Source organism: Galleria mellonella, unplaced genomic scaffold (genome assembly GCF_026898425.1).
Source record: "Galleria mellonella isolate WM207_F2 unplaced genomic scaffold, CSIRO_AGI_GalMel_v1 utg184, whole genome shotgun sequence".
NCBI classification, from domain to species: domain Eukaryota; kingdom Metazoa; phylum Arthropoda; class Insecta; order Lepidoptera; family Pyralidae; genus Galleria; species Galleria mellonella.
This window is the reverse complement of record NW_026442025.1, coordinates 2,322,578-2,348,741: the sequence shown is the minus strand read 5'-3', so window position 1 is coordinate 2,348,741 and position 26,164 is coordinate 2,322,578. Positions and strand designations below refer to the sequence as shown.

The following is a 26,164-nucleotide window of genomic DNA, read 5'->3' as shown; positions in this document are numbered from 1 at the left end:
TCTCCCTTGAAAAGCCACGCTTGACGACCGTAGTTAGGTTTTAGTGATGTTTCAAAAGAGACACTGCTGCTCTTCTGCTGCTTCTCTCGACTTTTAAGTTCCCTTAGTCGCTTCTTACGACACCCACAGGAAAGGAAGGGGTGCCCCATTACAGGATATACCGGGAGCACACAGCAGTCAAGTCCCTTACGGAACTCTAAAATTGTAAACTTAACGACTATCGTCATGTCATCATTAGTCAGCAATATTGATATATTTTATAACATACGGTATAATGTTAGTAGCATGTTAAATCACGCATTACATTATGACATGCCACCAATGTACCAACAAAAAATACCTGGAAATATCTAATCAGACCACCTCATAACCATCCATACAAGCCGTGATGGACTTGAGTTTTGTGTTCTAGATAGGAACATTGATGTACTGGCCATACAATTGATCAATCATACAAATAGAAACACGCTCGCGAATAAGAGCTCTTATCGCATTGGAAACTAGTCGGGCATACCCGAATTTAAAATGTAAGTAAATCCGATATAATAATAATAATATTTAATATTTTTATTTCGTAATTTTTTTGGTCCATTAAATATTTATTAGTAACAATACATATACACACATATACATATACACACATATACATATGTTAAATATATTAAATAGTATCCAAATAATCACCGCTGCACAATTCCATTGGAAATTGCGCAGCAGCGATTAACGTACACACAGTGCAGCCTGCTTGCTATCATACTCAGGATGCTGTTGGCGCTGGCACGTACTCTGCGCACCAGGGATGCGCATAATAAATAATTAGAAATAGAAAATGGTCCAATCTTACAAATACAATAGTTAAATAGCTAGTTATCATCTTTTATATTGAATTTATTTATATATTATACACATTTTTATCTAGTTGTATATACATATATGTATATGCATTGTAATTATTACTATATCAGCCTTTAAGTGTCCACTGCTGAACATAACCCTACACCATGAAAGGGATTTTGCCAGTGCTGCCATGCTTGGCAGGCGGATTGGCAACCGCGATTAGGCTTTAGAGATGTTTTAAGAGGGATACTGTTGCTTATCCCTCGCCCACCTTTAGTCGCCTCTTACGACATCCACGGGAAAGGAAAGAGTGGCCTATTTTATACATAATAATACATTATGTATAATTATTTCAGTATGTTGCTATAATTATGTCACATATTTTTCACCACATCTGCCCTTCATACGCTTTCTGTTTTTACCTAATGGTAAACTGGTAGTGAATGCCATATGGCATTAAGATCGCCACTTGTACAAAGTTAAATTGTATTTTTTTTAAACAACTTAGAATGGCAAACTAGCTGACGGTCCACCTTTTGGAAAGTGGTAACCGTCGCCTATAGACATGAGCAGTACCATGGACATAACAATGTATACTGTTTCGCCCATGATACCCTTCATGCGTTGCCATATATGAGGACTCAGGTGTTATATCTTTGTGCCCTGTAAATGAACGCCATATCCCATTCTTCAAACCGAAATACAGCCATGCAAACACAACTGCTTTACGGTTGAAACACGAATGGGACGGAGGTGTCCAAGCAAACGACTTTTATACAAAGTCTCCCTCGGGTAAATAAATTGTGCAATAAATAATTAAAAAAATATATATATTTTATGTTATTTATGTAAATACTATTTATTGTGTATAGATATGCATTATTAAGCCGTTTAGGTCCTGGCATAGGAAAGACCAACCCTTTCTTTCCCATGGCGGCATCATTAGAGGCGACTAAGAGAGCTTAAAGTGGAGGGATGGGCAGCAGCGTCGCTCTTAAAACATCACTAAAGGCCTAACTGCAGTTGTCAACCCGCCTGCCAAGCGTGGCAACCATTGGTAAAACCCCCCATTTAGGAAGGGGGATCAATTAATGGTATATATATTATTATTTATTGTGTATAAACATACATTATTAGTTGTTATTTTCTCTACCTATCCCAATAATGAAGTACCGCGTTCGTGATTCACTGTTCATCCCAAAGGTTGACTGGTAGAGAATTCTACTAGCATTAAGTCTACCTTTAGAGGGGAAAGGGATTGTTAGTAATGGGATCTAATAGCCCCATTACTAGCAATATACCCTCTCAGATTGACCTCCACGCGGTTCCCCCTGGAAACCATCATGTTTAATTCTTGTCGAATTCATCATGGTGGGCCAACTAACCTGCATTCATTCTCACCTATCATCTTCAACTGGTGCCTCGTCGGTGTATACCGATAGCGCGGGCAGGGTTACCAATCCATTTTCACCCATTCAAAAAAAGTCCACCTTCTGTACCATATTTTATTTCATTCAATAAAATTATTTAAATAAACAAATGAATAATAAAATTGTAAAGTAATTAAAACAAAAACTGTAACATATTTTAAAAAAAATTATGTACTATTTACATCATAGGAGCAATAGAAGTCATAACAATAATTTATAGCAATGTTGCCTGTCTGCGTGTTTGTTCCGGCATGACGCAAAAACTACTGCACCCAAATGAATACAGATTTCACTGTTGTGTGTTTTGAAGGTCTAACTTAAAAACTGGTGTATGTTTTATTTTTAACCGACTTCAAAAAAAGGAAGTTCTCGATTAACATACATAAAAAAATATGTTTGTTACATACTTCATAATTCCATGGGTTTTAAATCGATTAAGAACTTTTTTTACAGATCTTAGTACAGATCGGTCCCATAATTTTTTTATCAAAATTCAATAATTCCGGTTTTAAATCAATACCGTGTGGTCCCAAGATTTCCGTGTGGTCCTGTCATAGAATAGGTCACCTTTACCTTTTCCGTGGATGTCGTAAGAGATGATTAAGGGAGGGCGAGGGATGGGTAACGGAGTCCCTCCTCAAACATCTCCAAAACCTAACTGCGGTTACTAATTCGCCTGCCAAGCGTTGCAACTACTAGCAAAACGCCTCTAGGGGAAGGCTAATGTTCAACACTGGACACTTGAAGGCTGATATGATGATGATGATGATGATATAAAAATGGACTATTTCATTAGTTTTCCTACTTCTGAAATTCGCGCATTTTATCCACTACTTCCTTGAACTAGTTCAGTATAGACTTAATTTAAATAGGCTTATACAAAAGCTCTTTTGAGTGAGGTGACCAACTATTTTTTGTTCAAAAAGAGTACACTTTGCAAGTATTACATACTCGTAGGTGAAAAAAAAATAATAAAAAAAAATATAAACCTGATTTTATTTTAAAAACATATTTTTCTTCGGAGTGGATTTTTTCTTTTGCTAAATGCGGATGTTCGTCTAATAATGTAGCCACATCCGAACAACTTTCATTTTGCATATTAAATTTGACTGTTTAATCGACAGATAATGTTTTTACAGAAATTTGCAACTTCTCACTGCACCAATAATCATTTCCTAGTGAAAATACCCTTTCAACAGCAGCATTGCTACCTAGTGGACAACATAAGGAAATTTCTATTAAAACTTTTAAATTTTCATTTGGGATATGTTCTAGTGAAATTCTAATGAAATTCGAATCACTGTTAAAATAATTTTAAATACTAAAAAAATTAATAGAATTGGAATAAAATAATCTTAAAAATGTTTTAGAAATACAAATGAGTATAAAATTATAGAAATGAGTACATTCAGAGTACAGGATCTAAAAAGAGTACGGTTTGCGAAAAAAAAGAGTACAATACTCAGTGAATGAGTATAATTGGTCACCTTGCTTTTGAATAGTAATTTGTTTTTAATAATTGTAGTAGTTTTGGTTGTTGTTATTATTTATTCGGAAGGAACTCACCAGGCTTTACCAGAGAGTAACTTTATGCGAAAGTCAACAGCATGGGGTATTGTATTATGTTATCTGTGACATGAGTACTGTTGCAAACTCCTTCGTTATTTTTTTATACAACTTAGAATAGCAAACAAGCTGACAGCCCACCTGATGGAAAATGGTAACTGTCGCCTATAGACATGAGCAGTACCATGGACATAAGAGTATACTGTTTCGCCCATGATACCCTCCATGCGTTGCCATTCCTGAGGACTCAGGTATTATTCCTCTGTATCCTGTAAATTCACGCCATATCCCACCCTTCAAACCAAAACACAGCCATGCAAACACGACTGCTTCACGGTTGAAACACGTTATATAGTTATTTTATACATTTCATTTTTATTGTATTTTTATACATTTTTGTTTTTACAATTGTCACTTTGCTCTTATTCGCTGTCGTGACTACGACAGACTTGTCTTCCGTAGCTTTCTTTATTATAGTTATTTTCCTATAAACCCATTGTTTAATTACATCAAATACATCAATGTACAGTCCATTATATCGCCCACAGGCACCTTTCACTATCTCATTCATTAAAACGTAAACGTCTCATGACCTATTTTAGTTTTTGAAGTGTTTTATCCTAAGATTATACAGACAGAACATTGAATATCAAAAATTTGTAAAATTTTGTTAGCCAATTTAACGTTTGATTGACTATTTTTAATTGAATTTTGAAATTAAAATTTGTAATTACTTTTTCTGTTTTATATATATATATACACATACATATGTACATTCTTTTTATGCAACTTGTAATGGCAAACAAGCTGACGGTCTACCTGATGGAAAGTAGTAACCGTCGCCTATAGACATGAGCAGTACCATGGACATAACAGAGTATACTATTTTGCCCATGATACCCCCCATGCTTTGCCATTCCTGAGGACTCAGGTGTTATTCCTCTGTACCCTGTAAATTTAAACCCTTCTTCACTCTTCAAACCTAAACACAGCCATGCAAACACAACTGCTTCACGGTAGAAACACGAATAGGACAGAAGTGCCTAAGCAAACGACTTTTGTACAAAGTCTCCCTCTGGTGTTAGTTAGACTGGATCTGTGCAAATAGGATATATATATAAACGTATAATATACCTAAATAGATAAATAAATATATGTTCATAAAGATAGAAGGCGCTCTTTAAGTCTTTTCTAAAAATGGATATGGGAAGAGAATTCTACAATCTAGCAGCATGGACGGTAAAAGACAGTGTGAAGGGATTTTGAGGATTGGATTTTGGTACTGCTCATGTCTATAGGCGACGGTTACCACTTTCCATCAGGTGGGCCGTCAGCTCGTTTGCCATTCTAAGTCGTATAAAAAAAAGTTCACTATTCTCATATCTAGCCCAATTAGGTCATGTTATTGCCTTTTTAATAGCGTATTTTATGCCGTATGATCCCGGCATAGAATAATTCCTTTCCTGCGGGTGTCGTAAGAGGCGACCAAGGGAACTTAATAGTAGAGAAATGGGCAGCAGCGTCCCTAATTAAACATCCCTAAAAGTCTAACAGCGGTTGCCAACCCGCCTGCCAAGATTGGCAACTACTATCAAATCTCCCCTTATGAAGAAGGCTTATGTTCAACAGTGGATAGTTAACGATTGTAATGTAGTTCTTGTTTCTGCTATTAGGCAAAAATGTGAAATTAGGTAAGTATAAATAAACATGTGACTGCAAATAAATGATTTGATATTATTATATTTTCGTCAAGTGTTTAATTAATATCGTTTTGTTACAAATTTTCTAATTAAACGAAGCTTCGTCAAAAACAAGGTCATCAGTGAATCCGCACTCAGTCCTCCAGGTGTCTTCGTCCAGAGCGTTCTTGCTGGTTATTTCCACGAACTGATCATAGTCACAGAGTAAATCACAACCTTTGACTTGCAAGTAGATTTCCGGTTCACCCGGTGATGGTAGGTATACCGGCTGAAAATTCAGACCATCAAAGTTAAGAGACTACAGTGTAAGGTTCTTTAAAAAGAAAGTATTAAAGTTATTTGCAGTTGTTCATAGGCTACAATGACCATTTACCAACAGGCCGCCTGCAAGTATGCTTGTTTACCACTTTTAGAGTATAAAAAAAAAAAACAGCTATAATGGTACTCTTATTGCCTATGTGATTACAAACAGCATTGTAAGCGTTATTGTTTTTTAATCTGAAAAAAAAGAAAGAAAAGTAGTCTCTGAAGTGGAGAAAGGATAGTTAACAAATGCTAGAGACACCATTGCAGTTATACAACATACCTACATACATAAATCAGGTCGATCTCCATGACCCCCGGAAACTTTTGTGATTAATTTCTGATGAATTTATTAAAGCCAAATGGCTCGACTTCAAGGATGAAGTCATGTAGTAGACAAGTAGATGAGGACATCTATAATACCTTACCTTGCAAAATTTTATAGTGAAGTCGAGGTTTTAGCTATCAATAATTTTTGATGCAAAGGGCATAGTAAAAATAGTGCCTACTCCTCGAAAGTAGCAAGGTATGAGAGCAAAAGAATTTTCAATACCAAAAATTTTTACTAACCAGAACAACATATCTTCCAGTTGATGTGACTCTTCTAACTTCTAAACTATAAGCTGATGCAAATTTGGGTGGACCTAATCTAAATGTGACTTCTGTGACAGCTTCCAAGCCATATACATTAACGTCGTGAGCAGAATATATCCTCAATTTTTCTGTGTTATTTCCTGCAATAGCCTTTGCTGAATAAGTGAAGAATTCATTGAGAAGAACACCTGAGGACAAATTTGGGACCATTCTTAACCTGGATGCAGATTATTTAATTAATTCTAGATTACTCTATCTATCTCAGCTCGACGATTGGCTTGCCATGAAGATTCACATCAAGTTCTTTATATATTTTATTTTTTCATTAAATCGGCGAATGAATTTTATTTTCTTAAATAAATCTGCAATTATTTAATATGACCTTTGGTTTTTTTTGCAGTAAACGACTCAATGTCTCAATCGTGCCGTGTGACAACTTTGAATGTTCACTATTTACTTCATGCCTTTTGATAATGAATACGTAACATATGTTGGTAGCGATTGTAAGTTTGGATAGAAAATAAATATGACGTTATTCTAATGTTAGCCATATCCTTCCATCCAAAGTTATACAGGAGCTTTTCATTCTCTTTGGTAGTATTTATTTGTTTCGTTAACCTTTAACATGAATATATAAATTATTTTATTAAAATTTTAAATACTTACCGGCCTGAAACTTTTTATGTTCTTCATCGCCGAACACTGCGTCATATCCAAGATAAGCCAGGTTCTCAATTTGATCAAAAACTGCCGCTATTTCCTCATCAAGCGCGAGTCCTAAACTTAGCTAAAAATTAAATAATCGAAATGACTAATTAAAATCCTTAATAAGTTAGCGTAAATTAACCTTAATTAGTTGTATCACAGTATCTGGATATGTCCAACTCACCTGAGCAATGTAAGTATCATACAACATAATTGTCAGACGAGGTCTATCTATAATATCATGTCCAGTCTTTTGTGTTAATAAATTAAGAACATCAGCATATCTTTCTTGTAATTCTAAATCAGGCTCGTTCACTGCAGTTGACGTAAATGTAGTTAAGGTTGGGCAGTTTAAAACGGCTTGGTTCTAAAAAATATAAAATAAAATTTTACTATTGATAATTTTTCAACATATTAATATGTATATTTCTTGATCAAGAAATGATCATAACTGTGATGCGGTAATATCCAATGATGCAGCAATATCGCCATTGACCTCATTCTTTGGTTAGGACAATATTATTATTATATGGCAATGCTTTGTTATACTAATTAGTCAAAACTGTGTAACTTACAAAATCATATTTTGCAGGTACAGTAGTATAAGGAACTGGTTCCCAATTGATGCTGTCACTCCATCTATTTTCTCTAACAGGATAGTAGATAGAAGCCAGAGCTGTGAGAATGGTCATCTTGACGCGTGTGGAATCAGTGGATCGGATGTACACCTCAGAAACATTGTACCGTGGAGCTAAAAGTTCACCGTATCGACGACGTATGTAATATCCCAATGCGAATGCATGCTTTTTCCCTGCCTATAAAATTTCAATTATTATAAACTTAAAAAAAAAAATACAGCGATTAGTTTATCATTGTTAGCAAAGGTTGGCTTATCTCTAAAAGAGATCTCTTCCAACCAACCCAATACAGTGAAAAAAAAATTATTAGCGAGTAATGCAGGAAGAGTACAGGAAAAAAAAGGTGTATAAGGTAAATAGGATACGAATAAAATAAACACACAAAAATTGTTAATAAATATATATGTACAAAAACATAATAAATAAGAATATAAAATATATACACGAATACAATACATATAATAGGCACAATATTAAGTATTATTTTGTATTATTAGTTAAAAAATGAGATTTAACTTTTCTTAAAGGAAGTAATGGAATGACTATCCTGTATGTTAGAAGGAAGTGTGTTTTACAGTTGTGCAGCACGGAATGAGATAGGATTTAAAAAAATGGTGTTAATTATAATACTTTGACCTGGACCAGGCAAGTACTCCTGGGACGAGAGACAGGGGACAGGATTTGAAACCGGGAGCAGTGTTAAGACAGAGAGTTGGGAACATTAAATATAAAGACGAAGTCAGATTGGGAGCCATTTTAACTGAACGCAAAAAGCGGAGACATGATCATATCTGCATAGACCGAAGACAAATCTGATAGCTACATTTTGAAGTTTATTTAGTACCTCCTCTGTCACGTCCAAGAATTAATCTGAAAATAATAGGGATTATCAGCGAATAAGGTTTCTGTCTAATTTCAGTAAATATTTTTTGTTTCGAGTCTTTAGAACATGCTTCCTAAATAATATAACATTTTCGGGGACTCAAAGTTGAAAGCACAATTTAAAGGGGTCACCGCAATTAAAAAGGGGTGGCACTTATTTAAAATCATTTAGAATTAGATAAACTTACGTCAGTTAACTGGCCATATCCAAATGGTTCACAAAGTATCTCTAAAGTATTACGATCATTGCTATAGGCCAAAGTCGATTCGACAGGCGTTCTATCACCGTGACGATGGACCTGATGAGAGAAATATTTGATTTAATGAACATTAAATAAGATATTAAATTACAGATTAGTGTGTCATTTGAAGAATAACAATCCAAACAATACAAGAGTATAACTCCAAAATAATATATTTTAAGACACATTCGGCTGTAGTCCGTTAAATTATGAAGCCGACATTAGTTGTTGTTTCGTGACCAAAAAATTCTTAATTCCAATACAAATTACCGTGTATTACCTATTTCAATTAAGATTAAGACCTATATACACAATATTATGATTATTTTACCAATTAATAATATCTATAAAAAATTACATTTCGATTATTAACTTAGTGATAATCATGTAATGTATGGGTATTTTAATAATCACATAGTGTCTTGATGTAATTTGTACTCATAATATATTCAAGTAACTTGAAACTAGTCTTTCTTACTATAAGTTCCTGATCGGCAGCGACGTAATGGGCTAGGTCATTGAGTTCCCTAAAATATGGTTAAGCACTATGATGACTGGCTGAATCCGTCATACTCAGAAACGGATGCTGCTTGTGGGTACTAGTCTGCTCATGTTTGCTTGTTAATTTTCCTTTTAATGATACATATAAATAGAACTTAACTCTAATTGTAATCACAATACCCATTGAAATGTAAAATTATCTTGTACATAATAATTTGAAAAGAGTAACTGTTGAGTTTTCTGCGGGTTCTTCTCAACAAATAACAACATCCCGAACCCAATTATAAATATTAGACAATTTAAAACAGCTTGTAAATAAGTTTATTTGAGTAAAGAATATTTTTATTTTATTCTTATTGATGACTGGATGGACTATACAATTTAGCAATGCTATTTTATTTTACGCTTCTATCGCAAAAATCTTGTTGTAGTTATAAGTAACTAGATCTTGATCACTTTTTCCATATTTAATTTTGAAATTCTATTTCTAAAATAATAGAGAAGTTATTACAAAGTTTTACAGATCCATATTTCCAAAAAATGTGAAAATGTTGTGACTCCTTACCAATAGTGAGAAGATAAGCTCAGTGCCATCAGTGACATCACCAGCGACCATGACCTCACAAGAGATCATCAAAAGTATCACACAGATCAACTTGTACATTCTGTACGGAACGACTCTCTCGCTGCCAATAACAAATTGTAAACACTATGTACAAGTTTTATACTGAAATAAAAGTACACCTTTATTGCCGAATTTAATGATTTGCCAAAATTTCTATTAATCCCGATTTGGATTTCAGAGATAAGATAATTTAACGTTCTACAATCAATATTGGTTTAAATGATACTGATTACACTAAACGCAATGGTGATTAATGAACATAGAATTTTTAAAACATAAAATCTTAACAGCAGGGAATTCTTCAAAAAAGGGGTATAAAGGTTTCTACAGGGTTAGCAAAGTGCGTGTAATGCCCCCGTATTGCAGGCATTACCAGAGGGAGACTTTGTAAAAAACTCGTTTGCTTGGGTACCTCTGTCCCATTCGTGTTTCAACCGTAAAGCAGTTGTGTTTGCATGATGTGTTTCGGTTTGAAGGGTGGGGCCGAATATGGCGTGAATTTACAGGGTTCAGAGGAATAACACCTGAGCCCTCAGGAATGGGAACACATGGGGATATCATGGGCGAAACAGTACACTCTGTTATGTCCATGACACTGTTTGTGTATATAGGCGACGGTTACTGCTTTCCATCAGGTGGGCCGTCAGCTTGTTTGCCATTCTAAGTTGTATAAAAAAAAGGCATTCATAGACTACGATAACTGCTTACCGTCAGATGAGTCGTATGATTTTTTTCCAACTTAGTAATATTAAAGTAATATATTAAAAAAAAATTATATCCTCGCTGTCTGATTCGAGAGAATTTGAAACTGTTCAATACGCTAGGAATACTATTAATAAATATGGAGACATATCTATAGTTATGCGTGTAGAGCACGTACATAGTTCGTAAGCAAATTGTTTATTAATTAAGAATTTTAATAAATGTTAATTTAACACTGCACGTATTGGGTTAACATAAGATTAGATAAGATAATATTCTATTTTCTCCACAAATTTTACAGAAAACACGCAACACATAACTTAATATAATGTATATATGTATACATAACTTAATATAATAATAATGTATTTATACATGTATAAATGCGTATATGACACTGTAAAACTTGTGAGAGACTAGACCCAAAACTAAATCAAAGTTTTGGGTCCTGTGTCTCAGGAATCAAGGCCGCCAACTAGGACGTACTGCATTATGTAAAAATTTTAATTAAATAAAAAAACGTACTATACAAAACAAAATAAAATACATGTGAGTATATGTATGTGTCACATGTCATTAATACCACTGTATTTGCAGTCTTGGCCGCCCTAGGACCCAGGCCATGTAGTAAGTATCAGCCACTCCTTTCTCAGCGTCCATCATATTGAGTACATAATGAATTTACTTTTTTGCCAACTTTTATCAAAATCGATTCAGGAATTTAGTTACTTAAATATCTGCTACTTTGTAATATTTTCTGGGGTTTTAGAGATAATGGAACATTTAAATAACATTTAATTAAAATGGTTTTATTTATTTAAGTACAAGTTTATTCTCATACAAGATAAGATTTAATAAGTGTTTTACAAAATGTCAAACAAGAAAACGATCGTTCTCCAGTACAGTTATTGGCGGGAATACACACACACATACGAAGAGCAATATTCACGTTTGGGTGGCTACGTGGTTTGAAGACCGTTCATAATCATTTCAACAAACTGATATCACTGTACCGAGCCTCATTTTTTATACTGCAGTGAGCATGAAAATGGAGACATTCTTCTGAAAAATCGTCTTCTAAGTCAGTAGAATAAATCATTTGCAATGCTTGGCCTTTTCTTCGACTTCTGATGTTTAGATTCGTCAGGTTGGTAATAATGAAATTTATTGTAGAGTAATTTGTAAGCATCTCGTCGTTCTTGGAATTCTTCTGACAATGTATCAATTACTACTAAAAAAAAAGTATTTATTCTAAAATTTTCACGGCCATATTTTTGTTGCATCTCTTCACCTGTATTTGTCTCGCCAGGAAGTAGCTTACGCTTTTTATTGCGTCGAAAATCTTTTCGTATTCTCGTACAAAGGATAGTTTTTTGCTTTTTTTTTTCGAAATCATCAAAATTCTCTCTTGTTTCACCAACAAAATGTATTAAAGCCTCGTACAGTTCTATGACAATAGTAATGTTAATTTCCATACTCTGAAGTTTTTTACTTGTGGCGTTAATGCGATCCAGAAAACATTCCAAAAAAAACAGTCATGCCAGCCGTTTCTAAACGCTCCAGTTTCAAATGAAATGTTCCTCTTGCTTCGCATATAACTGCTCTCTTTTGTTATGTGTCATTTTTGATGAAGACTAACTCTGTATGGATTTCACTCCAGGATTCTTGTAAACTTTTGCATGCGTCTGCACGAGCTGACCAACGTGTCGTTGATAGACTTTTGATGATGAAATGGGCTTGAAGAAGTTCCCAACACTGAGTTGACACTGCAAAGAAATTGTGCAACTCTTGGAGTAGAGAAAAGAACGAGCAAACCTCTTGGCTGCTTTTAGCTGCACATTCGCCTACTAAATTGAGCGAGTATTCTGAACAGAGAAGAGAAGAAATTTCCTTTATTTTAGCTTGTAGATGCCTGATTTGTTAGCTGCGTTGTCATAAGATTGCCCTCGGTAGTATGAAATGTCAATTCCCAATTAAGTTAAAGTTGAGGTAACAGCATTTGTCATTTGTTGTGATTAATGACCGGTGTTTGGAATGAACTTGAGGAAACGTTCTATAGGTGATCCATTAGGCAGGACATATCTGATTATATAAGTGAGCTGGTCAACATGAGATGTTTTAATATTTCTATTACAATTGTCGTTAAAACTTTTTTCCCATAAGCTGAATCAATTCTTCGCATGTTGTTGAAGAAAGATAACTCGTATAACCTGAGCCTGGATTCGTAAAACGTGTAATGTGTTTTGCTAAAAACAGATCGAACTCAGCAATAAGCTCTAAGGACATCAAATAATTTCCATTATGAAATAAACCAAATTTCTCGTCATGTCATTTAAAAGCTGACGTTCAAATAAATATTTTGACAACTGTAACATCTGTCAAGATGTCAAGAAGAAGCAGTTGTCAAACTGCTTCTTCTTGACATCTTTGTAAATTCGCCCGCTCTTAGGAAAATTATTTTGGATGTTTTGATTGGCTCCGTTCTTACAAATGTAATCTTGCGTGAACTCGTCGATTATCCATTTGGCTGGATCGTCGCTGATTTTGCACAGCTCCAGATCTGCTGGGCTGCACTCCTGATACTTGTGGGATATCTTCGACTTCTTCCTTTAATCCACTTGCCACAACGATCAAAGTATCTGCACTTGGAGATACTGAAGAAAGTTCAGTTGACGTAGCGCCACTACCACTTGGAACGTCAAGTGTTGGATCAGTGTTATTTCCGATATATGTGATATCTTTAATATCTGTGTATTTTTTACCAAAGAAATCGACTAATTTCCGCGTTTTTTAATCACATCGTTTTATTTATCATCTTTCTCTTTCGCTCACTTGCGATACTCTGCCCCACTTAAGCTTTTCTTTCCATCTATATCTAACTATGTAACAACACTTTTCACGTAAGGTATCGTCCTGTAAAATATTTATGTGCTGTCGATTTTTATTACATACACGTCGCGTCGCGAATACTGTTACGAAATGAGAAAAATGTTCGTCCACTCACTGCAATTGCTATACGCACACTGCGCGATTTCAGAGATGTTTCCTCCCACGAACACTCAGGTTGTGGAATGAGCTTCCTGCCGAGGTTTTCCCAAGAGACTACAGCATGGGGTTCTTCAAAAGGGGAGTAAAGAGGGTTCTTCAGGGTCGGCAACGCACGCGTAATACCTCTGGTATTGCAGGTGTTCATAGGCTACGGTAACCACTTACCAGGTGAGCCGGTCGCTTGTTTGCCACCTCAGTGGTATAAAAAAAAACCATTTTATTGCCTGCCTGCACCTAAGTCTACTCATACCTACTTCCTATAGAAGCTTTTTCCAGGAGAAGACCAGGTCCGTAGTCAGGTCGCTATAGAGCGATTAAGGATGGAAGAAGCTGAAATGACTCAACGAACATGAAGCCACGACTTTTATACATTAACAGTGCGAAGATAAAGAGCAATAAGTTACAAACTTTATGGTTTCAACTCAAAAATAGTACAAGAATTAAAAGCAATATTTTTTTACTTAATATCTCTACTTTGTAACTATGCCAATCAACACATTATATTGTTTTAACACAAATCGTCTAACTGTACCATGAACAAGGACAAAAACTCGTGCCATTCCTGAGGACTCAGGTGTTATTCCTCTGTACCCAGTAAATTCACGCCATATTCACCACCCTTCAAACCGAAACACAGCCATGCAAACACAACTATTAGGTCGACCTCCACGTGATTCCCTCTGGAAACCAACGTGAATAATTCTTGTCCAATTCGTCACGATGGGCTAACTGACCTGCTTCATCCTCGCCTATAATCTCTCACAGGTGCCCTGTCAGCGTATACCGATAGCGCGGGCGGGGATACCATTCCATTATCACTTATTAAAAAAAATACCATCTCTTCCCCCCGCATTTGGCATTTATTACCATTCTGATGGACGTAATAGTCGCTGTCTGATCCCGTCATTGAATAGGCCATCCCTTTCCCGTGAGTGTCGTAAGAGGCGACTAAAGGAGGGCGAGGATGGGTATCAGCGTCCCTCTTAAAACATCTCCAAAGCCTAACTGCGGTTGCCAATCAGCCTGCCAACCGTGGCAACTACTGTCAAAACCCCTCAAGGAGGAGGCTTATGTTCACCAGTGGACAGTTAAAAGCTGATATGATGATGAACGTAACATTATAATATGAAATGCTCACACCGCCAATCACAAATAGATAGATACTCTTTATTGTTTCCTTCAAAAGATTACAATAGTAAACTTATTATAAATATAAACAATTACAAGAAATAATCACAATGAAAAAATAATGGGCGGCCTTATCGCTAAGGGCGATCTCTTTCAGGCAACCTTTGGATGGAGAGGAGTAAACAAATTGGTAGGAGGCACGATGAAAAATTTTCTTAGTTCTAAATATGGGAGATGTGATACATACAATAATATAAATATTATCCCTACTCATTATTATATATATACATACACACACACACACACATATATATATATATATATATATATATATATACTAACACATATACAAATACATATACATACACATATACATACATGCATATAAACGCCTACACAAATACATAAAAATATATGAATACTGTTCACGAAAAGTATGCAAGAAATAAGTATGCTAACCAGACATATAAACATATTAAGGAGATGACAACTTGCTCAAATAAAAGTCCTTAAGTTTTGTTTTAAAACTGGACAGACATTTTATATTTCGATAGATACTCTTTTATTTAAAATTTTATTTTTTATTTCATTCAATTCATATTTAGATATAGACGATAAGAGACGAGCCTACCGCCGTTCTCCGGATTAATTTAGTTCGTAATCGGTCATAAATATATAGGCATTTATAGAGGAATATAAATGATAAGGAATGTATTTTGTATGTGATATACAAACATAGCTATATTGGTCTACAGTTTATCTAAAAAATGATATATTTAATAAAAATGGTTACGTCAAATATTAGTGCAATTACAACATGAGTAATATGAGAAATTTTATTATGTACGTTGCTATGTACACGAAATAAATATAATATGTACAAAGGAAGAGAGGAATTTTAACATAAATTTATATAGATCTACTCGTATCTGTTATATATATATAATAATGAGTAAGGATAATATTTGTATTATTATATGTATCACATCTCCCATATCTAGCACTAACAAAATTTTTCGGGTTCTATGACGCAAAGAGACTCCGAGCATAGTCCTCTCCATAGAGGGGGGAAAGGGATTGTTAGTTATGGAGACCGAGAATCCCATTGCTATCAATATACCCAACCAGGCCGACCTCCTCGCGGTTCCCTCTGTAAACTATCATGATTAATTCCTGATGAATTCATCACGATGGGCAACTGGCCTGTTTTCATTCTCATCTATCACCCTTCACTGGTGCTACCTATGGAGAAACCTATAATCAGCAGTGAACATTCATATCATGCTGATGATGATGACCCGTTGGAATTTGTGAATTATTGTTTCTTTTTTTCAGAGCAAACATCATATTGTTTTTTTTTTTTTTATATCTCGTAATCTACTGTCTTTTATTAAGTAATTACGTTTACAACTTTGCCATAATAAAATTCTATTGCACTTAAAAATAATGATTATTTTGGCTAATCCAATCCTTTGAGGATATAGTGCATATATATCATTATATTTTCATTGTCTGCTTAGCACCTTTTCCTTTATACACATAACGATTTTATAACTTTGTTTTTTATGTATTTATGTAGGTGTATTATATATTCTTTGTTGCGATATAACATATAGTAATAATAATAAATTGGTAACAAAAGGCGAACTTATCTCTAATTCTCTTATGTATATATATATATATATATATATATATATATAGCAGGCTCCCCTATCTCTTGCATTGAAACTACTCAATGATATTTTGAGCCAGTATCCGTAATTGGATGTATTTGCCTCCAACTTGCTGGAGTTTCGTCGAGTGACCACAGAGTATTTGTGTTCAGACGTTTTTTGTTTCAGTTAAATCTTTTTATATTATTTTTTGTTTAATATTCCTTTTTATATGTTATTGTACTCATGCTTTCCTGGGTGAGCGTATTGGAAGGCTCACCCAGTGTAATGTAGACACATATATATATATATGCGTGCGTGCGTGCGTGCGTGTGTGCGTGCGTGTGTGCGTGCGTGCGTGCGTGCGTGCGTGCGTGCGTGCGTGCGTGTGTGTGTGTGTGTGTGTATTATATTTATTTAATAAAATTAATAAAAAGTAAGGATATTTATATATTTACATTATTGCATATATTATAACTCTATATGTATTTGAAATAACAGAATTCTCATCGTGCCTCCGATCAAACTGTTTATACCTAACTACTTCTCTCCATCCAAAGGTTACCTGGAAGAAATTGCTTTTAGCGATAAGACCGCCCGTTGTTTTCTCATTGCGATTATTTCTTGTAATTATTTATATTTATAATAAGTTTACTATTGTAATCATTTGGAGGAAATAATAAAGAGTATCTATCTATCATATCAATTTAATACCATTATTGTTTTCTTTGTGGCGACCACGTGCCCCGCCTTTGAATAGGGGTGTGTCTTATTATCAATATTGGACTTTAGAATAAATATACATAAAGATTAAAATTTCTTTTTTTATACAACTTAGAATGGCATACAAGCTGACGGCCCACCTAATGGAAAATGGTAACCGTCGCCTATAGACATGAGCAGTACCATGGATATAACAGAGTATACTGTTTCGCCCATGATACCCCCCATGCGTTGCCATTCCTGAGGACTCAGGTGTTATTCCTCTATACCCAGCAAATTCACGCCATATCCCACCCTTCAAACCGAAACACAGCCATGCAAACATAACTGCTTCACGGTAGAAACACGAATGGGACAGAGGTATCCAAGCAATCGACTTTTGTACAAAGTCTCCCTCTGATCGCCTACCCTTAAGATTTCTTAAGGGTAGGCAATGCGTGTGTAACATCCCTAATGTTACAAATAATGTGCGTAAGTATATAGAAAACTGATAAAAAATAAGCTAATTTGACAATTAGCTGGCAAAAAGTTGACCCGTTTTTGAGGCTCGATGCTCTATCTATCTATATAATCTAAGGTCTAGAGGAATGATTCCTATGACACGACCGTTCTGTTTTTAATTACAGAACAATCTGAATGAAACGAAATAGATAGGCAGACTGTACTTGTATTAATCGAAGGATCTATTTGCATATTATTGACATTTCAAGTATTAAAAAGTTAATTTCTATGATATAGTCTTAGAGTTATTAACTTTAATTTGTTTTTTTTTTTTTGTTAACTGCTGTAATGACTGTCATCATCATCACCATCATCTCAATTATTGTCTATTATGTAATGTCTATTTATGACACTGAATAAATTCTTTTTCTTTCCTTCTTTCTTATATTGTACTTACTGTTACCCCCCACTTCTTTCGCGTGATAGCAATATGTTTACTGACCAGCATAAAAAGTAGGCTATATCCTTCTCCATTCTATGTAACATGTATATATTAAATGTCATAATGGGAGGGTGGAAGGGATTGTTAGTAATGCGGACTACCAGTCCCATTGTTAACAATATACGGTTAGGTAATATATATATATATATATATATATATATATATATATATATATATATATATATTTGAGTTACATTACCTATATACATGTACTGGTCCAATAACGGTTATGTTAAAAGTTTATTATCCAAAAAATAATATTATATAATAGATTTTTAACATATTCGAAAAAAGATATCAACCAATATGGGCGATATCGAAATAGGTGAAGACCTTTTTCTGTCTATCAAGAAGAACTCATTTGAATCGGTATCCATATTACCATTGCCTAGTAGTGAGTAAGTAACTATCTGAAGGCACTAATAAACTGGTTTTTGATACTAGCTTTTTTCCCTGACTTCGTGCGCGTAGTTTTTAGTTTGAAAACCAATTAAATAGACCACTTCTAGATTACTTATCACGACAGGAAAAAAAAAACGTCCAATTTAGTGCAGTCGATTTTATATAAAACTGAAATAAACATACATACCTACAGACAGACATAATTTTTTAAATACACAATCGGGACTTTTATCTATTTATTTACTTATTTATTAATTTATTTATAGACTGCTCATCGCACTTACAATATCCCGAAATGTGTATTGAGCCATTTTACAAACCTAAAAATTTTAAACATCATTTAAAAAATATATCTAATTTGTCATTAAATATATCAATATCTGGCTGCTAAGCAAGTAGAGAGTTGAGCAGAGAAATAGCCTGATAAGTGGGAGCAAACTGAGCAGTACAGGTGCGAACCGGCGGTGCCGATAATAATCAACGTGCACGCAATCGCATCCAGCGTTGGGGTGCGTACAAAGAACAACGGCTGAGAGTTGCAGAATTGTCTATTCTGCCGTTGACCAATCGATAATAGTGCACCATCAAATTGCACTTTCGCCTTACCTCGAGCGTTCTAAACTCACCATACCGGATACGAACAGCGATGGGTACAGATAAGGATAGTAGCCGTAAAGTTTACTATATAGAAAGCTTGCAAATTTCCTCTGAACTCTTTCTATCATTATCTTGTATTTTGTTTTATTTGGGTTCCAAATAATTGAATTCTAAAATGCTTCGTACAAATTACTATAATTATAATATTGCATCTTTATCATGAAGCTGTGCCGACTGTCTTATCACAAAGCCTAACGATTTATATGCAGGGCTACAAATATTTGTTATGTGATTATTAAAAGTTAAAGCAGTGTCCAGCCTAAGGCCTAAATCGGTTATTTATGACACACGTTCAAGCAGCGTACTAGATATACTATAGACATAAGAATGGGGAACACGAAATCGCGTGAATGTGGTCCATTTACACTTTGAAATATTGAATTTCAAATGATTATGCTCAGTCCATGCCACAAAGTTGCCGTCTCAACTCTGCAAGCTCTCAACGTTGCAATATCTCGCTGTAAAGCTTTATAGTCTTCCATAGTTCCGACAGCCATGAATAGCTTCAAATCGTCAGCAAAGATGAGACACTGAGCAGTGTTAACAACATCTGGCATCTTAGCGCGATGTAAAAGCCTTTACAGGCGATACATTGGCAATAAAGAAACAGGTATATAGGTACTATTTATTTGTAAACGCTTTAACATCGCGTTAAAATCAGGTTTTGGTATTTAAAAATATGTGTAAACAACGCGAAAGTTTATAATTAAATATAGGCGGACCTAATTTCTAAAATGTATTATTTTGATTCTATTATTTCTCATTAAGATCCCTCATATATATTTTTTTTAAATATCCCTCTATGTGCTGACATTGTCTAATTACAATTTTATTATATTATTTATATTATATTTGATGATTAAACTTTGTCAATACAGTTTCGATGATTCTATTAAGCAACCGTAGATTCGTCAATAACAAGGTCGTTAGTGAATCCACACTCAGTCCTCCAGGTGTCTTCGTCCAGAGCGTTCTTGCTGGTTATTTCCACGAACTGGTCATAGTCGCAGAGTAAATCACAGCCTTGGACTTGCAAGTAGACTTCCGATTCACCCGGTGATGGTAGGTATACCGGCTGGAAATCAGATTACTAATTACACTATCTTTTAATTTGAATTAAATTATTTTTGTTAGCTAGAATGGTTCCTTTATTTCCTATGTGATTGCAAATTTTAAAAAATGATTTTCAGCAATTATCACCCCTGTCCAACTTCGATGAACTTTTAAATTGTGCTTTCAATTTCCGAGCTCCCAAAAACCCAAGGTTCCCGAAATATAGAACGAAGCATCAAAACCAAAAATGTTCACCAAAATTAGCAGAAATTGTATTTACTGAAAATCTCCTTGAAGCAATGCATACATTAATGTCTTTCAGCCTGAAGATTCAAATATATCTCTAGTGGTATGGAAGGGATCGTTAAAAAAGACTAGCGACTCAATTACTATAAATGTACACTGTCAGAAATACACAGTGTCCATGTCCACCTCCTGGAAACCTTTGTAATGAATTTTTGAAGAAATAATCAACTAGTTTAATTTAATTCTCATATATTATCTCTAACCTCGTCAGGCAAAGTTTTCATTATATTTTTATCCGTTAACAAGCTCTACAAAAAGCATAGTAAAGGTACTAAAAGTAAGGTTTTTCCGGAGTGGCAAGACATTAGGGCAAACCATTTTTACTAACCAGAACAACAAATCTTCCAGTTGCTGTGACTCTTCTAACTTCTAAACTATATGCTGCTGCATATTTGGGTGCACCCTGTCTCGATGTAACTTCTGTGACAGCTTGGAAAGCGTACACATTAATGTCATGGGCGGAATATATTCTCAATCTTTGTGTGTCGTTTCCTGCGATAGCCATTTCTGAATAAGTGAAGAATTCGTTGAGAAGGACACCTGAGGACAATTTTGGATCCATAATTATTTTGACGCATATTGTTAAGTACATTATTGTTTATTTTATCTTCGTGCCAAATGCTTTATCTAGTAATAATTCGCCATACCAACATCCAGCTTCTTTCTCATTGTGTACCTATTTCCTCAACATTTTATCTGTCATTTTTGTACATGACCAAACCAGTGGATTCTTCGTTATTCTGAATTATAATTGTATATTTTTATAGAATGAATGATTGCTAAATAATAAATTAATTAAATTGTTAAAACTTTAAATTTCTTACCGGCCTCAAACTTTTTGTATTCTTCATGACCGTACACTGCATCAAATGCTAGATGAGCCAGTTCTTCAACTTCATCAAAAACTGCCGCTATTTCGTCGTCAAGTGCGTGTCCTAAACTTAGCTGGAAAATAATTCATTGTAATGATCAATTAAAGCCAATGAAACTTATAATTGTGATATCTTGAGGTGCCTTGAAAATGTTAAACTCACCTGAGAAATATAAAGATCGTATATAACGGTTGACAGATGAGGTCTATCTATTATGTTCCTACCAGTCTTTTGGGTTAAGAAATCGAGAATATCAGCATATAGTTCTTGTAATTCTGGATTAGGAGCGTGCAGTGCAGTTGATCTAAATGTTGAGAAGGTTGGGCAGTTTAGAACGCCTTGGTTCTAAAAAGACAAAATATTATTTATAGTTATAATAAGTTTACTATTGTAATCTTTTTGAGGAAACAATTATCTATCTATCTATCTATTATTTTACTTATAGAGACATGATCTTGCTTTAATGCGATAATGTTCAAATGAAAACAAAGCATAACGATATGGCCATTGGCTTTATTCTTTAGATTATTTAATCTTTTTACAATAAACATCATGATAATGTTAATGAAGAATATAATTACACTAAAACAAAATTTATTTTGCAATATAATACATAATATAAGAATAAAGTAAAAAGTTTAATTGCTTTGTTATTGGTTGTGAGGTAGAATAAACATGTTAATTTGTAATGAAATCTGTCATAATCATCATTATTATCACTATTATCATCATCTATTCCGATTATACTATTATTATTGTAAAACTTTGTCGTATTTTTAATTTCCTTATTCTGCAACTGGTGAAGAATAATACTGATAGTCGAAACATTTGGAAATTCAATACTAACTAGTAATACAATTACACTAAAGTTTTTCGAATTTCTCCAAAGTTACAGTTATTAAATTAGTGTTTTATATTTTAAACTTTATATTTTAATTCTGAATGGTAGTTTAGTGTAGACTATTAATATAATAAATAATGTCGCTTCTTTTATTATAATATCTTTAAACTAACATAACATTAACAAAAAATGGGTCACCTCTTCCTTTCCCGCGGGTATTGTAAGAGGCGACTTAGGGAGTTCCCCTAGTCATCTCTTATCAGTAAACTTAATAGTTGCTCGTCCATTAAGTTTAATAGTCGCAGGATAGGCAGCAGTATCCGTCTTAAAACATTACCAAAACCTATCTCAGGTTGCTAACTCGCCTGCCAAGCATAGCAATTACTGGCAAACTCTCTAATGGTGAATATCAGGAGAGAATAGCCCCCAGTCCTTTGGCTTAGGACCATATTGTATAATCAATGAGAATAATTTGTGATGAATTTTAAATAATTGTTTTTTATATATAATATGAAATAATGTGACTTTATATAATCAATCAAAACGACGTGTATGACAACTTACAAAATCATATTTTGCAGGTACAGTAGTATAAGGAACTGGTTCCCAATTGATGCTGTCACTCCATTTATTTCCTTTAACAGGATAGTAGATAGAAGCCAGAGCTGTGAGGATGGTCATCTTGGCGCGAGCGGAATTAGTGGATCGGATGTACACCTCAGAAGCATTGTACCGCGGAGCTAGCAGTTCACTGTATCGGCGACTTATGTATTTTCCCAATTCAAACGCACGCCTTTTCCCCACCTTTTAAATTTTCTATTATTATTCACTGTATCGACAATATTCAATTACAATTTATAAATGTTGGTAATCTTACGTCAGTTAACTGGCCGTATCCATAAGGTTCAGAGAGTTTCTCTAATGTGTTACGGTCATTCGAATAGACCAAAGTCGATTCCACAGGCGTTCTATCTCCGTGACGATGGACCTGATAAGAGAAACATTTGATTTAATAAACATTGATATAATACATAATGTACTAGATTACAAATTACAACGAGAGTGGTAGTTAGAGAATATTAATATAAACAATACAACAGTGAATCAGTCTCCTGGGTTCAACCTAATTAAGATCCATCGTCTTGTTATTTTTGGAGGTTTTGCATTATTGCCAGATGCTAAGCCCATCGTCAACAGATCTTATTGGATAGTTTGTGCCCAGGTATAAATAACACAAGAATATAATAACTCTAAAATCCTAAAATATATGAATTAATAGACCGAATTTAAATTCAATTGAAAATGCATTCCGATATAAGTATTTTTAATCCAATATAAGGATTTTTCGAAAGGAATCTTTGAAAGATTCTTAGAAAAATCCTTATATTTTAGTTTATATTTTTATCATCCAATGCAGACATTGGTTGTTGTTACATGATCAAAAATTCTGTTATCATTGCCTTAATTCCAATACAAATTAGCTTGGATTAACTACTAATGACTGAAATGATTATAAAATTGAGCAGTGCTATATTATTTTATGGGTCTGTCGCTAAATTACTTTTATTACATACTCTTTTATCGCAACTAAATCCTAACCATTTTCCTGAGCCTATTTTTTTAATAAAAGCGAAAACATTATAGACAGATTTGCAGATCTATGTATAAATATGTTTTAAAATATTGAAATCCTTACCAATAGTGAAAAGACAAGCTCAGTGCCATCAGTGACATCATCAGCGACCATGACCTCACAAGTGATCGTCAACAATATTAATAAACAGATCAACTTGTACATTTTGTATTTAGTAATTCCTTCACTGCAAATTACAAATTGTCAACACTATTCACAAGTTTAATACTGAATAAAAAGTACACTTTTGTCGTATTTCGAAATGAGTTGCCAAAATTTATTTGTTCTAAACCAGATTTGAATCTCAGATAAGATAATTTCTTCAATCAATATTGTTTGATAAGATACTGATTACACTAATGTGCGATAGTGATTAATGAACATAAAATTATCTATAATATAAGATTAAAAAAAGTGATGTCCTCACCTTTTAAATTGGGACAATTTGAAGTCGATATCACTTAGCTGATAGGGTTGCCTGTATTAACATATTAATGTTAGTGGGCAAAATATTAAATTTCTTCTAAACGTCACTGATGACGTGCTAAGGTTTCTTACGGATCGGCAACGCACGCATGGTATCCCTGGTGTTACAGCTAGGTTAGCTAGGCTAGCCAGAGGGAGACTGTACAAAAGTCGTTTGCTTGGATACCTCTATTCTATTCGTGGTTCTACCGTGAAGCAATTGTGTTTGCATGACTGTGTTTCGGTTTGAAGGGTCAGGAATAGCAACACATGGAGGATATCAGAACTCCGTCGTTTATAAACCGCTTTGGAAAATTCTTATATTTTTCATCTTAATATACTTTCAGACTAGCACTATAGAACTTTTTTCAAAATCGATTTACTAGTTTGTATTTTTTTTGTCACGACTCAATCGTTAGTGATTTTTTTTTTCTAAGGAACAGAATCTATTATTAAGTATTTCTCGGTAGCGGAGTGCTCTATTATTGGGGCCAATTTTTTACGAAGTCAATTAGTAAAACTAATATACGAGTATAGAGCGAAATTGAAATCATTAGCATGCTTTTAAGAGATTAACCGTTTTACCACAAAATAAGTTTATAAAAAAGTATAGGTATTATACTAGTTATCATAATTATCATTATATTATAATCGCTATATCAGTTAACTATCCACTGCTTGAACATTGGCATCCCCTGTGGGGGGACAGGGTTTCGTCAGTAGTCGCCATGCTTGGCAGGCAAGTTTTTTTTAAAGGTTCGATAATGGAATAATAACCTCGCCTACGCTAACGTTATATGCTGGCGGGGCACCAGTGAGGGATGATAGGTAAATTCAAATGTAAATTCAACACGATGATTTCCAGGAGAGACCTCGTAGATTATATATATATATATATATATATATATATATATATATATATATATAATATTTTATTACGACCACTTAGTGTCGTAAAAAAATTCTGGTCAAGAATGTTTGAAGTGCACTCAATCTAACTATATTTTATCATTCAAGTACACGTGCCAAACGCAGATCTAAAGAGAGATAGATGACGCAAATGCTTCAATTTATATCAGATCTGAACGTAATGCTACTTGACGTTACAAAACAATGATCAACCATCAAGTGACATTTACAAATTTCTTATAAAAATTTCTTCTCACTTGCCCGTCTCGTTTTCTATGTTACAAGGGATAATAGTTTTAGCGTCAATATATTGAGAATTGATGTTAGAACGTTACTTTTTTAATTCTAACTCTATGTATGTACGTGTATGTGTGTGTGTGTCTGTGTGTGTGTGTGTTATCAATAGTTGTTTTTAATCTGCCTGTGATATGATTTAAAAATTCCACAATATTTTAGGGGTTCTTTTATTTTTGATTCATTAAATTTTTAGTATAAAATTTTTAATGTTTTGCATAGTGTCTTGCTTTATTATATTCCTGTTTTAAAAAAAAACATTATTGCTGTCTTTAGTCCAACCGCATGCTCCAATGCATTATCTAATGCAACCACCGCCGTCCATGATCACCCACAACACCAGCGGCATTGCAGGTGTGCTGCCGGCCTTTTAAAAAGGAATATGCTCTTTTCATGTAGGTTATAACGTCGCATCGGTTTGGAAATACTACTGCTGGAAGTTGATTCCAAAGAATGGTTGTGCGTGGAAGAAAGTGCCTTGGAAAATGCATGGTGGAGACCGCCACTCATCCA

The 26,164-nt window shown here is 34.3% G+C and overlaps 2 protein-coding genes across 2 annotated transcripts; both read right to left on the bottom strand.

Annotated features, from left to right (window-relative positions):
• Nucleotides 1-5,547: 5,547 nt before the first annotated feature.
• Nucleotides 5,548-10,840, bottom strand: LOC113512201 (prostatic acid phosphatase-like). Its single transcript, XM_026896002.3, has 8 exons — nucleotides 10,732-10,840; nucleotides 9,964-10,125; nucleotides 8,844-8,954; nucleotides 7,711-7,950; nucleotides 7,320-7,502; nucleotides 7,097-7,217; nucleotides 6,407-6,618; nucleotides 5,548-5,801 (listed from the first exon to the last, which is right to left on the bottom strand). Exons 2-8 carry the CDS (start codon nucleotides 10,060-10,062, stop codon nucleotides 5,619-5,621), a joined length of 1,149 nt encoding a protein of 382 aa, XP_026751803.2. The 5' UTR covers nucleotides 10,063-10,125; nucleotides 10,732-10,840; the 3' UTR covers nucleotides 5,548-5,618.
• Nucleotides 10,841-18,763: 7,923 nt separating this feature from the next.
• Nucleotides 18,764-24,240, bottom strand: LOC113512077 (prostatic acid phosphatase-like). Its single transcript, XM_026895849.3, has 7 exons — nucleotides 24,047-24,240; nucleotides 23,228-23,338; nucleotides 22,915-23,154; nucleotides 21,672-21,854; nucleotides 21,462-21,582; nucleotides 20,966-21,177; nucleotides 18,764-20,353 (listed from the first exon to the last, which is right to left on the bottom strand). The coding sequence occupies exons 1-7, from the start codon at nucleotides 24,146-24,148 to the stop codon at nucleotides 20,171-20,173; spliced, it is 1,152 nt and encodes a 383-aa protein (XP_026751650.1). The 5' UTR covers nucleotides 24,149-24,240; the 3' UTR covers nucleotides 18,764-20,170.
• Between the last annotated feature and the right edge of the window lie 1,924 nt (nucleotides 24,241-26,164).